Source organism: Xyrauchen texanus, chromosome 23, assembly GCF_025860055.1.
Source record: "Xyrauchen texanus isolate HMW12.3.18 chromosome 23, RBS_HiC_50CHRs, whole genome shotgun sequence".
NCBI lineage: Eukaryota > Metazoa > Chordata > Actinopteri > Cypriniformes > Catostomidae > Xyrauchen > Xyrauchen texanus.
Genome location: NC_068298.1, coordinates 16099430 through 16111603, shown reverse-complemented (window position 1 = coordinate 16111603; position 12174 = coordinate 16099430). Strand labels below are relative to the sequence as shown.

General features: G+C 36.4%; 1 protein-coding gene across 3 annotated transcripts in view; it reads right to left on the bottom strand.

Annotated features, from left to right (window-relative positions):
* Nucleotides 1–203: 203 nt before the first annotated feature.
* Nucleotides 204–12174, bottom strand: part of LOC127617221 (microtubule-associated tumor suppressor 1 homolog) — a 57090-nt gene continuing 45119 nt past the window's right edge. For all 3 annotated transcript variants that reach the window (XM_052089156.1, XM_052089155.1, XM_052089157.1), the window contains 7 exons: nucleotides 8456–8670; nucleotides 7650–7755; nucleotides 7179–7252; nucleotides 6861–6944; nucleotides 6379–6492; nucleotides 6174–6271; nucleotides 204–1890 (listed from right to left, as the gene is read on the bottom strand). In XM_052089156.1, the coding sequence (XP_051945116.1) occupies nucleotides 1677–1890; nucleotides 6174–6271; nucleotides 6379–6492; nucleotides 6861–6944; nucleotides 7179–7252; nucleotides 7650–7755; nucleotides 8456–8670 (905 nt within the window). In that variant the 3' untranslated portion in view covers nucleotides 204–1676. The remainder of the gene's footprint in view (nucleotides 1891–6173; nucleotides 6272–6378; nucleotides 6493–6860; nucleotides 6945–7178; nucleotides 7253–7649; nucleotides 7756–8455; nucleotides 8671–12174) is intronic.

Here is a 12174-nt window from a genome sequence, read left to right as displayed (position 1 = left end):
CCAGTCTCTACTTTTCTGGTATTGAATTTCAAGCTATTCAACAATAAGTTACAGAAGAATTTCCCCTTACAAGAGTGAATTTTAAAGTAATTTAGCACCACCAAACAGAATTGGTAAAATAATTGTTTTCAAACAGGTTTCCTGAACACTCTCCCATCTGCTATTGGTCAAAAAAATAAGAGACTTGAGATTTAAATTTCAACATATGACTTTATTAATTGCATATTTTCAAGTTCCAGTTCCACACCAACATCCACACAAACAGCTTAGCAACCAATATATATATATAAAAAATCAGCTCAACTGCTTCTACTCCGATATAAATTTTTTGGTTTGTAAAAGCTTGAATTAAGATCTGCAGTGCAGGTTTTCAGGCAGTGGGGGTGCTCTTGAGGCCACTGGAAGATGCTCAGTCAGACATTTACATTGGTCTCATCGTAAAACATTAACACAGACATAATAAAAATAATAATAAAAAAAACACCTAGATCTGTCTCCCAGGACTCAATAATACCGAATAATATACAAAACCTGTATTCAATAAGATACCGTTATGGAAAAAAAGAGCAGATTCCCAATAATACATGCTTTCAGTCAAAGGGCTGCATTATGACATAATGCCATTTCAATATTAAAGCACTCAGTTTTAACAGCATACTATGATTAGACTGTATTTCTCATCATTGACTGAATCATGATTGAAGAAATAGATAATTCATCCCATTTTAATAGCTTATACAGGCATTGTTATGAACATTCAAGCTTTTTGATCACCAGAGTTCATTCTGCGTCAATCATTTGATCAAAACTCACCTATGAAGCATATAATTAGAGAGCATTTCAACAGTGATGAAACATGCATTAGAGGCCTTCAAGAACATCTTGAACTGCATGACATAACAGGCAACAAGTTTTCATGAACTAAACAAAAGTTGATCAAATTCCCCATATACAAGTCAAAGAAAGAAATTACACAGAATATAAGACACAAAAATGTTGCATACGTTTTTGTGAACACCTGATTGAGATCAGTTTCATCAATTGAGTATTTCAGTTTAACTAAATGGTGACCTGCATCAGTTTATGGCATTGTTTCTGGAGTTGATAGATCTAACAAGCACTTCTAAAAAAAGTTAATGTTGTTCTCCTGAAATCTGAGGGTTAAAGTCAAACATCTGGGAAATTTCCAATGTCAGACTGGCACTTGGACATTTGTCCCAAATCCAAGGAAAATCCTGTAAAATGCAGGCACACTTTAAAGCGCCTGGTGTCAAAAAGGCCTTCAATTCATGGATTCTGATATCAGTTCTCTACAGAGATAACCATTCAAGACAACAGACTGCCAGTTAAAGTCACTAAAAAAGCAACCCAAGCAGGAAAGAGACAACTTATCAAGCCCTGAGATATTCCTTTTTTCCTCCATAATCAGACATGAAAGGCAAAAGAACAAAGGTGACCTCATTGGTAAGTTCTTCTGTACAATATTTTCTTCAGGTTTTTTTTTTCTTTTTGAACTCATTCATCAGTACAAATGTTAATTGACAGCCAATTTCATTTTGGAGAGGCTTTCAGCCATTGAAATGGTCCAGACCAACAGTTAATGTCAGCTTCAGCATACAGGAAGTGCTCCATCTGAAAAGTCCATGAAGATGCTTCCTGGAAGCTGAAGGCCATTGTTATCTGGGCGAGACGGGAGGGCTGGAAAACATCCCAGAGTTGCGTGGTGACTGTAGAGTCAGGGAGGGTGAAGGGGAGACCTTGTGTGGGCTGCTCAGATCACCATTGTGAAGCTTCCAGAGCAGCTCTTCATTTTCCATAGACAGTCGTTTGTTCACTTTGGACTCTTTCTGGAGAGATTCCTGCAGAACTGCCTGCTCTGTGGACAGTTGTCTGAAAGAAACAAGGCTGCGCACTCAGGTAAACTTGATAAGATTAGACACGATTAATACAGGCACTTAACAGCTTCAAGGTAGTATTTCTATAGATATTGCTTTTGCTATGTTAAACCGATGAAATGAAAATTGTCTAAAATTTCAGGTCTGTCAATAGGTTAAAACAACTAATTGCGATAAATGTAATAATTTTAATCAGTTTCTTTCTGGAGATGAAAAACAAAAATATTTGTAGATTATCATTTTATGAGAATGAGACTTGTGGATCAGTTTAAAGGGAAATTGAAATGAAAAAAATGAACATTCTATGTGTATGACTTTCTTCAGCCAAACACAAATAAAGATTTGTTGAAGAATATTTTAGCTCTGTAGGTCCATACATTGCAAGTGAATAGTGATAAAACCTTTGTAGCTCCAAAATCACATAAAGGAAACACAGGTCTCCAACAGAATCCAGTGGTTGAATCCATCTCTTCAGATGCGATATAAAGGTGTGGGTGAGTAACAGATCAAAATGTAAGTCCTTTTTTACTCTAAATCTCCACTTTCACTTTTACATCTGAAAGTCACGTGTGGTGCCTGTTTAGTTTCACTGTCACATCTGAAAGTGAAAACTAAGGTGGTGATTTAGAGTAAAAAAGGACTTAAATATTGTTCTGTTTCTCACCCACACCTATTATATCTCTTCTGAAGATATGTATTTAAACACTATTGTCATATGGATTACTTTTATGTTTCACTTGCACTGTATGCACCTACAGAATGGAGATATTCTTCTAAAATCTTAATTTGGGTACATTAAGACCAAACATCAACTTCACTTTGAGAATTTTCATTTTTGGGTGAACTATCCCTTTAAAGGTCATAGATACATTAGATTAGACACATTGTAACGAGATAGTTAGTTTCCACTTGGAGCTGTTCATGTCCCAGGACCTTGGAAATATTTAGTTTCTATGGCATAACGCAATAACGGCTTTGTTGCTGTTAACAGCAAAATATTGATCAGTATTAATTCACCTCTATATATTCCTGCAAAATTTTAAGAACAAAGAAAGGGCTTTAACTGTTGAGGCCGTTGCCACATTGGTTCTTTTTAAATGTTGTTATGACTGTCAAGTCAGAGCTTTCATGAAATTCAGGGTTTACAATTTGAAATTACGAGTTCTACAAACAAGCTCTTCCAATTCTAGAAATTCTGGAATTACATTAATGCAATATTAGGCTATGTCCACACTTATATGTTTTCATTTGAAAACACATTCATTTTGCCTCTCATCCACATCAAAACAGCATTTTCTTCCACCGAAGAAGAACGTTTCTCAATAATTGCCCCTAGAGCTTTCAAAATGTGTAATTAGACAAACTCATGTGTCTTAAGAGAGATAAAGCTACTTGGTGAATCTTTTTATAATGTGAATCACCAAGTGAACAAAAAAAGGCCACTAGATGATACCAATAATTTCAAAAGGTTAATATTTTTGGCTTTGTCAATGAAGGGGTTCTTTGGGCCTCATTGATGGAGCTGTGAAGGTACACAAGATAAAATGTTGCGTAGCTGCTCTAAAAGATTAAAGAATATAAGGTTACACTGGCAGCAGGGCAGGGCCGTCGCCAGAACAAACCAAATGGGGGGGCATTTAATTTTCATAGGGGGGCACACTTTTTTTAATGATCTGAGACAGACCAAAACAACAACCCATATTAGGCTATAACTTAAAATAGACCACAATAGTCTTGTTTTTTTTTCAATTATTCAAATAAAATACTTCACCGTATGATCTCAACGTTTCTGTTTATTTTCTCTTAACATTTCTAGTAGCCTATATTTTTTGTTAATCTGCATTGTTCGTCACATACACAACACTGTGCCATCTAGTGGCTTTCTTGAGTAACAAGCACAATCAACGTAATGCATATCATTACAAGTCCAACCTAAAACTACACCAAAACCAATTTGATTTATGACTCTACAACACTTCATAAACACGAGTCACAGAAGCTCCTGGTTTCCACCAACAGCACAACAATAATAAAAGCAATGCATAACATACTGCAATAAAATTCTTTTTTTTTTTGTTATACACAGAGACTTCAGCTCTTGTTGAGCAATACGTTTTATCCTCTCTCACTATATCTTTCTCTCTCTCTCTCTCTCTCTCTCTCTCTCTCTCTCTCTCTCTCTCTCTCTCTCTCTTTCTTTCTCTTTGTATCTCTCTGGATATTTTTTCTTTTGAATGAAAGCAAAAGAGCATGGCTAACCAGCTGGATCCAAGAACAACACAACAATAATAAAAGCAATGCATAACATACTGCAATAAAAATGTAGCAATGAAATTGTATTCACAATTGATTAAAATAGTTGAAGGCGGCGGGTCTCCGAGTGAAATCTCCGAGTGAGATCCTTCTCAAATGCCAGCTGAATGAGCTGGGCCTTGCGTGTGTGACGCATAGAAAGTCTGTGGTCGGTGAATACATTCCTCAAAACTGAAAATGAATTTTCACACATTGCGGTTGAAGCACCAAGCGTCAATCCGGTCTTCAAAGCTGTCAGTACACTTGGCATTGCTTCTAATGTTTTGTGGTACTTTGAAAGGAGATTTTGTGTTGTCAGTTTCGCGTTTCCTTCTTTGTTTATTTGTGTAGAAATAAACTGTTTAGCAACAATACATTCTGTCTCAACGATGGTTGATTTTGTTAATGACAAATGTTTTGTTAATGATGTGCTGAAGTAACTTCGGATTCAAAAATTGATCGCTCTCTGGGTTCAAAGCAATCAGCGATTGCGCAAGCTGTGTGTTGCGCTCACCGAAGCGATGGTTGATTTCTCCAAGAAGTGTGTCAAGTGCACTGTAATAAAGCCTTCGTAGCTTCGTAGCTCTGGTTTGTCGTTGTCCTTTTGTCCTGTTGTTTCTTCAACGAAATACTGGTGTAAATTCTTATTTACTGTGCGCTGCCGTTTTGAAGGTGCGGAAGTAACATCCAAATCGGTGACCGCATCCCGCAGCTCTGTGAACTTGGCCTCACAGCGGAGTTCACTCAGACACTTAGAGGCACTCGCGACCAGTTCCAACCCAGTCAACAGGTCCATGTCCTCACTTTGCAAAAGCTTGTTAGGGCCATCCAACAACATCAACACTGTCTTTACAAAGTGTTTGATGAACATAAACGCAGGCTGAGAAATTTCCCTCAAAAGCCCAATGGCCTCCATCCTCACCTCAGCACCATATGTGCGCTCTGCGTCGATCTCCGAAAGCAAAGAAATGATCTCCTTGTAAGACTTAATGATCAAATTCTCAATTACCATCTCATTAGCTCCAGAGTCGTCTCCACACACGTTGTTGTTGGTCAAAGTCGTCTTTGTCAACGACGAATCTTTAAACCACTTTCTTATATCCATAGCTTTGCTGTAGGTCTACAAAACCGCCAAAATTTGATTCTGAGATCGCATGCAATGCGCAGCTGAGCTGCGCAAAGGAATTACGTATAAACAATTCTCTATGCTTAACTAAATGAATTGCATGATTTATATGATATATATATACTTACAAACTGCATATTGTAATTTGAATAAATAAAACTACTAACACAAAAATAACATATTGAAAGGTCTGCTGCTGGAGACTTGCCATTGGCTGTTGTATTTGAATAATTAATGGAGTAGGTCTTTGCAATGTTTGGGTGCTGTTTTGGGATGTTTTAACAGTCATTTATGAATATAATTATATTTCAAGTTACGTTCTGTGTAATAATGCCTTGAGTAATGAATTTTCTGAATCATTTCTGAAGATAATGTGTACGTGTTATGCATATCTACCGCTGTAGAGATTACTGTTCCTGTGAGATAAGTTCTGCTGAAACAACTTGATGAGAAAGTGAAAATGATCACAATCGTAGACTTTGAATATCAAACGATTAGGGGAACACACTAAGTCATTTGGGGGGGCACTGCCCCCCAATGCCCTCCCTTGGCGACGGGCCTGCAGCAGGGCAAACCAAGCTTAACTGTGATAAACAAACCCCTTTCCTACCCCTATAAGAGCACAAACAACATTCAAAAGAAATTAAACTGTCAAAGCATCATCGTTGAAGTTCACCAATTCTCTCCTACCCAGGAACACATACAATGACTTCAAAGACTTCCATTTCTACAGGTCTGAAGCCCACAGGGGAAAACACCCAAGTGTAAAAAGTGAGACAGAGGGATTACAAACTATCATTTTTGAAAACCTCAGGTGTGTTGCATCTTGAATTTATGAAAGACAGCACACAGTACACTACCTCGACAAAGCAGCATGTTTGTCCATTCTGGCTTTGAGGTCCTCATTTTCTTGTTGGATCTTTTTGAAGCATTCATCCAGCTTCACATTCCGCTCCATCTTGAATTAAATGAAACTCTTAAGTGTTCCGTCTACACAAATGTAAGTTTGCACTTCCAGAAATTATCTTTTTAACAGCTTCATGCAAAAGAGATGATTTAGCTCACCAGTTTATCGAACAGCATGAGTTTCTTTTCCTGTTCATGGATCTGTTTGTTTTTGATGTCCAACACTACTTTAAGGCTTTCAAGTTCTTGCTCCAAATACAGGGTGTGGGAGTCCTTGAGAGAGAGAGAGAGAGAGAGAGAGAGAGAGAGAGAGAGATCAGGAACATGTACCATCTTTCATTCACTGGAATCAATGTTAAAGTTTATCATGTGACCATGTTCACATCTGATAGTTTTATATTATAAACTGTGGAATGATTTAGTGTAGTTAGGTTCGGGCAGCTATTTTCATCATTTACGAACTGCAATGTTGCTATTGTCACACTGTCATCTAATATTAATCTGCCATTCATGGAAAATGCATAGTCTACTCCAAGCAACGTGTGTTGCTTAGAATTGCAAACAGTGCCATCAATGCCACTTTGATGACAGTCTGTTTGACTGACAGCAGAGCTGTGGTTGTGAGTGTTAATGTACTGTACCTGGGCTTGTTCAGCCAGACCATTCCTTCTCTTCTCTTCAACCTTCAGTTTTTCTTTAAGGGTGTTATTCTCTGTAATGAACTCCTGAATTTGAGTAAGAAGAAATACATAATATAAAAAGGTTTGTTGATTTTAACATGTTAATATATATATATATATATATATATATATATATATATATATATATATATATATATATATATATATATATATATATTTAAAGTTTTTACAAGGCCTTTGTATCATTTAAAAAGAAAAATCTTGAGTGGTGAACAGGAATGTTTGTAAGGAGGTTTTAAATTTGGGTCGCCGACTTACAGATAATGTTTCCTTTGATTGCTTCAGTGTTGTGTTAATGGTTTGCATTTCCTTTTCATGGGACTGTTTGAGTTCTGAGAAAAGTCAGAATAATAATAAATCAAACTTTACACACACACAAGTTGGCTATCCATAGACAATGATTATTATAATGTACGAACTATAGATTCTATTCCCTAACCCTACCCCTAAACCTAACCCTCAAAAAGACTTTTTTAATTTTTACATTTTCAAAAAACTTTGTTTAGTATGTTTTTTTTTTTAAGCGATTTGAATTATGGGGACACAAGAAATGTCCTCATAAACCACATTTATAGCATAATACCCTTGTAATTACCAGTTTGTAACCTAAAAAAAGTCCTCGTAAAACCACCCAAACACGCCCACATGTGTGCGCGCACGTGCACACACACACACACACACACACACAGAGATATAGATATAGTTAATATAAAAAACAAGATTATTTACCTTTAAAACATGCTTCAAATTGTTGTTTAAGGCTGTCTACCTCCTCTATATGGCTGACTCCCAGTTCCTCCTTGAAAGCCTCATCTTTTGCTCGTAACTCTTCCAGCTAAACATTTACAAATAATATCATTACATAATTGATTTATTTTGGTGTTTAAATCATTCTAATAATTAGAAATCTAATAATAGACATACATATACACAACTAAAAAGTCACGATTAAGCCCAGACGTTGAGACCTGAAATTAATGCATGTAGTTTTGGGAAAGAACAGTATCAACAAAAAGATCTTAAAAAGTATTAGTTCCACTAGAAATGAACATTCTGTCATAATTTACTCACACACTTGTTTTTCTAAACCTGTGTGACTTTTTTCCTCTGTGAAACACAAAAGGATATATTTTAAAGAAAGACCCGTTTACTGATTTCCAATACAATGACAGTTGGTGACTCACTTTAAAGCTAAAAAGGATCCAGAAGTTTCAGAAAAATAAATAGATAATTTTGTTGAGAAACAAACTGAAATTTAAGTTTACAGAGACAATTTTTACTTACTCACATGGACTACTTTTATGGTCCTTTAATCTTTAAAGTGAGTGACTATAAACTGTATTGAAATTAGCTATTTGGATGTCCTTTACAATATCTCCTTTTGTGTTTCACTGAAGAAAAGTCATACAACACAAGGGTTAATTTTTTTATTACATTTTTTTGTTTTTGGGTTAAGTTCCCCTTTCATACAGCATAAGATATCTGCAATAGAGTGCATCCAACAATAAGTGTGTCAAACTCATTGTTCTCCACACCTGCCGCTCCATCTGAGCTTTGCACTTGTCAGCTTCTTCCTTGTAGGTCTGGTGGACCTTCTCCCACTCAGTGGAGTAAAAGGTCTTCAGCCTCTCCTCCAGGTCAGCCATGTCCAAGCAGTGCTGCTCCTGGATTTTCTGCAGAACTCCATCAAAGGCCACACGCAGTTCCTCCTTCTCCAGCTCCTGACGCTCACATGAGTGAGCCGAGATCACTAGGGAAAAGAATAGTTTCAAGACCAGAGGTTCTCAACTGGTGGGTCCCAGATCTGTTCTGAAGCTGAATGCAAATAATAAAATGCAGCTAACTATACAATAGTGCATAGATGGGATATCAAATTAGAAAGGCTCACCAAATTATAAAGAGAGGAGAAAACACTTTCCTTTGTTGCTGACACAACAAATGCTGTGTGTTCAATCAAACTCCAGTACTTTGGTGCAAATTGGTTATTTGCACCAAAGTACTATTATTATGGGAAAATAAACACTGGGATAAATATTGTATTATTAACCATGTGTTATGATAGTAAATAAGTTACAATGTTGTTTATGCATTTACAATTTTGTAAATTTTCCAATTCAGCTTATGTCATGTTAATAATTTAGCATATTTGTTGGGGCGTTACAGTTTATGGCTATTTTAATGTTTGATTGTTTGAACATTTATTTAAATTGAGTTCTAAAGCAAAGCCAGTTGAGAACCCCTGATCTAGAGGTTTGCCTTTTTATGCTGTGGCATGATGACAGCTATCCTCTGTCATGACAAATAGTTGGTTATCGGATATCTAATGCACCAGTTTGTGATTTGAAAATATAGATATGCTATATCTAGACAGCAATGGAATAACCAGAGCAAATGTGAAAGGCCAAGACATCATGTATGTAACTCCATTTGCTGCTTTGACATCAGGCACTGACAACACTGGATGCTATGATTCATTACAAAGGTTTTCTGCATTGATTCCCAGTTGTCACTACAGTTGTGGTATCTTCAGCAGTTCTGTATATAAAGTTTCAACTGTTACATGAAACTAATGGAAAGTACTTTGACACAAGAAACAATACTAATCCACAGTGATGCAATGAACAAACGTTTCCCAATCCGTCAATATGTGCTCTCACTCACAATTGTGTCACAGATATTTCCCCTTTGAGGATTTGCTGTCTTTGCCCAACTCTTAGAAACAGTTGGCACTTCACAACATTGCAGACAGGACTGTGGTACAGTGTTGCTATAGTTTATGCACAAAGTGGAAAGTTGAATGTAGCAGCTGCTCCTGCATTTGTAATGTATGCCTGTGCTGTCAAGTCATCCAGCTCATAAAATAGTGGGCTAGTCTGGTGGGACCACTTGAGGGTTAGATGTTCTATGGTCCTTAGTAGTTAAACTACATGTCCATAAAGATCCATATTGGCCATTATGGTGACATAACACAAAAGCACAAAACCAGGCAGCTGTCTCTTATCAACAAATATTCCATCTAGTCTCTCAGTTAATGAAGCCATAAAAGCTACATGTAGAATAACAAAAAATGTTAACACTCATATGTGATTTAACAAAAAACATTTGCTCATAAATTATTTTAGAACTGTTCTTATCACAGATTTTCATCTCATCTGTTCACTGAACCTCAACAACAGCTATAAAAAAGGTCAAGAGCGCATTAGCAAAATTACTTGGTCAATTCCATTTGTCCCTTTAACACAACACCTCCTGTTCTCTAAAGAAAAACTTAGCTCATATCACACAATGGCACTGTAATGTAATCATCCATATTCTGCAATAAAAATAACAAAGTTTTTCTTTATAAGAGCATCCTAATGATTCAAAAGCAGAATAGTTAAACAGTTGCTTGTAGTGGCTAGATGAAACACAGTATCTAATGAGCATGCTGCTGCACAGGATGCAGTTAAAGCCATGACAGGATCAGATCCACACACAGTAGATGGACCAGACCCAGAGCTCACTAATGGCTTGATGTATTTCATGAATTTGCAGTGTAATTCTATTATAGGTTATATTTATGATGCAGAGCACAGCTCAAGGCCTATAAATAATCAAAATAATGTGAGTGGGAGGAAAAACAGACAGTTATGGAGGAGAATGTTTCTTTTCTTCAAAGAAAAAGGGACAAACAGGTCATAGCTTGACTTTCAGCAAAATACCTGTGCATATATATATATATATCACAAACTTGATATAGCAATAAACACACTAGTTGCACAAGTAGCAGTAATGTAGTTAACACTCTGCAACAGGATATGAGGAAAAATAAGAAGTCACATGCCAAGCAACAGGCTCAAATCAAATCAAATCAACAGTTGTAGTAGGTTTTGTGCAAAGACAGCACTCACTTCATGAGCAGAGAGCAGTTGTCCCATGTTAAAAAACACTTTTGTTTAATAAGGGAAATAGGGGTGTGTGCCAAATAACATACCAAGCTAAAGCAATCACAATGACATCACCCCGGTCATATTAGGTGACTAGCTTAAATGAATATTTGAAGCTTTCTGTGTGTAAATTGATAAATGGAGCTTCTATTTCGTCACAACTCTCAGGTGGACTAAAGAATATTTATGGAGGTCTTAAATATGGTCAGAGTAGCTGGAATGTGCTAATACGCTCAAGCCGTGATTATAATGGTAAAGAAAAGTAATCTTCAGGATTTACACTTTTAGAAAAGGTGGAAAAATTATTAAAAGTTTCATCCAATACAGCCTTTCTAGTGTCAGTCACAAAAGAACATTAACATAAAATGTAATATTATTTCTTTGATTTCACAGCTCATATTACTACTTGAAAACTGAGCTTGTGCAATGCATCAGATGTCTGCTAAATAAAATACTGACTCTTACTCTGTACTACATTACATGTTTTCTTTTCCTTATCTGCAGACACAAGTATGACCTCAGGGACCTTCACATTCCATTATAGACAAATCATTCTTTGCTGCCTTGAGATGGTGGGTCTGGAGGTATGCTACATACAGTTCATCCACATTTTTCCATCCTATGCACTTTTATTTACCTATTAATTTGTTATCTTTTAGCATATTAGTACCATTTTGTAGTTTTTGTTAGTTATTCTTGTTTATCTTTTTGTAAATAAACTAATTTTATTACAACTGTGTGTTCCTTGTTTTGATGATACAGATTAATCAGATGACCAACTCCCTCCAATTTACATAATTTAAAATGTATTGAATGGCCCAATTGGAACATTCTGTTACTGTTAAGGTGAAACTCCTTAGCTGTTGCCCCGAGGGGGGAGGGAGGGGCAGTCTGATATTAATAATCAGACACACACATACATATTTTGGTGTCTTGTGTAAGGCTCAGTTCATTTTAGGGTGATTCTCACTACACATCTGTAATTGAAAACTATTCCAAATCCACACCACTAGATGTCTCTGTAAGTCCAAGATGACACAAACAAAAAAAGTTACTGAGTGCATCTTTAAAACTAATTTCGCATAGTGTTTCTTTGTGGATAATGTTATTATTATTATAAACAAATTAGAGAGTTATGGGAAAAGGGGGAAAGAGTCATTTTAGATTCTTGGTTGATGGTGCTGGCCAATATCACACACATGAACAGATTATCAATTGATTTGACACAGGCCAAGAAGTAGGGTGACCAGATTCCTGCTTGTGGAAAACGGGACAGCCCCCTCCCAGCAAAAATTAAATTGACATATCCTTACCTAGGCGCAGATCAA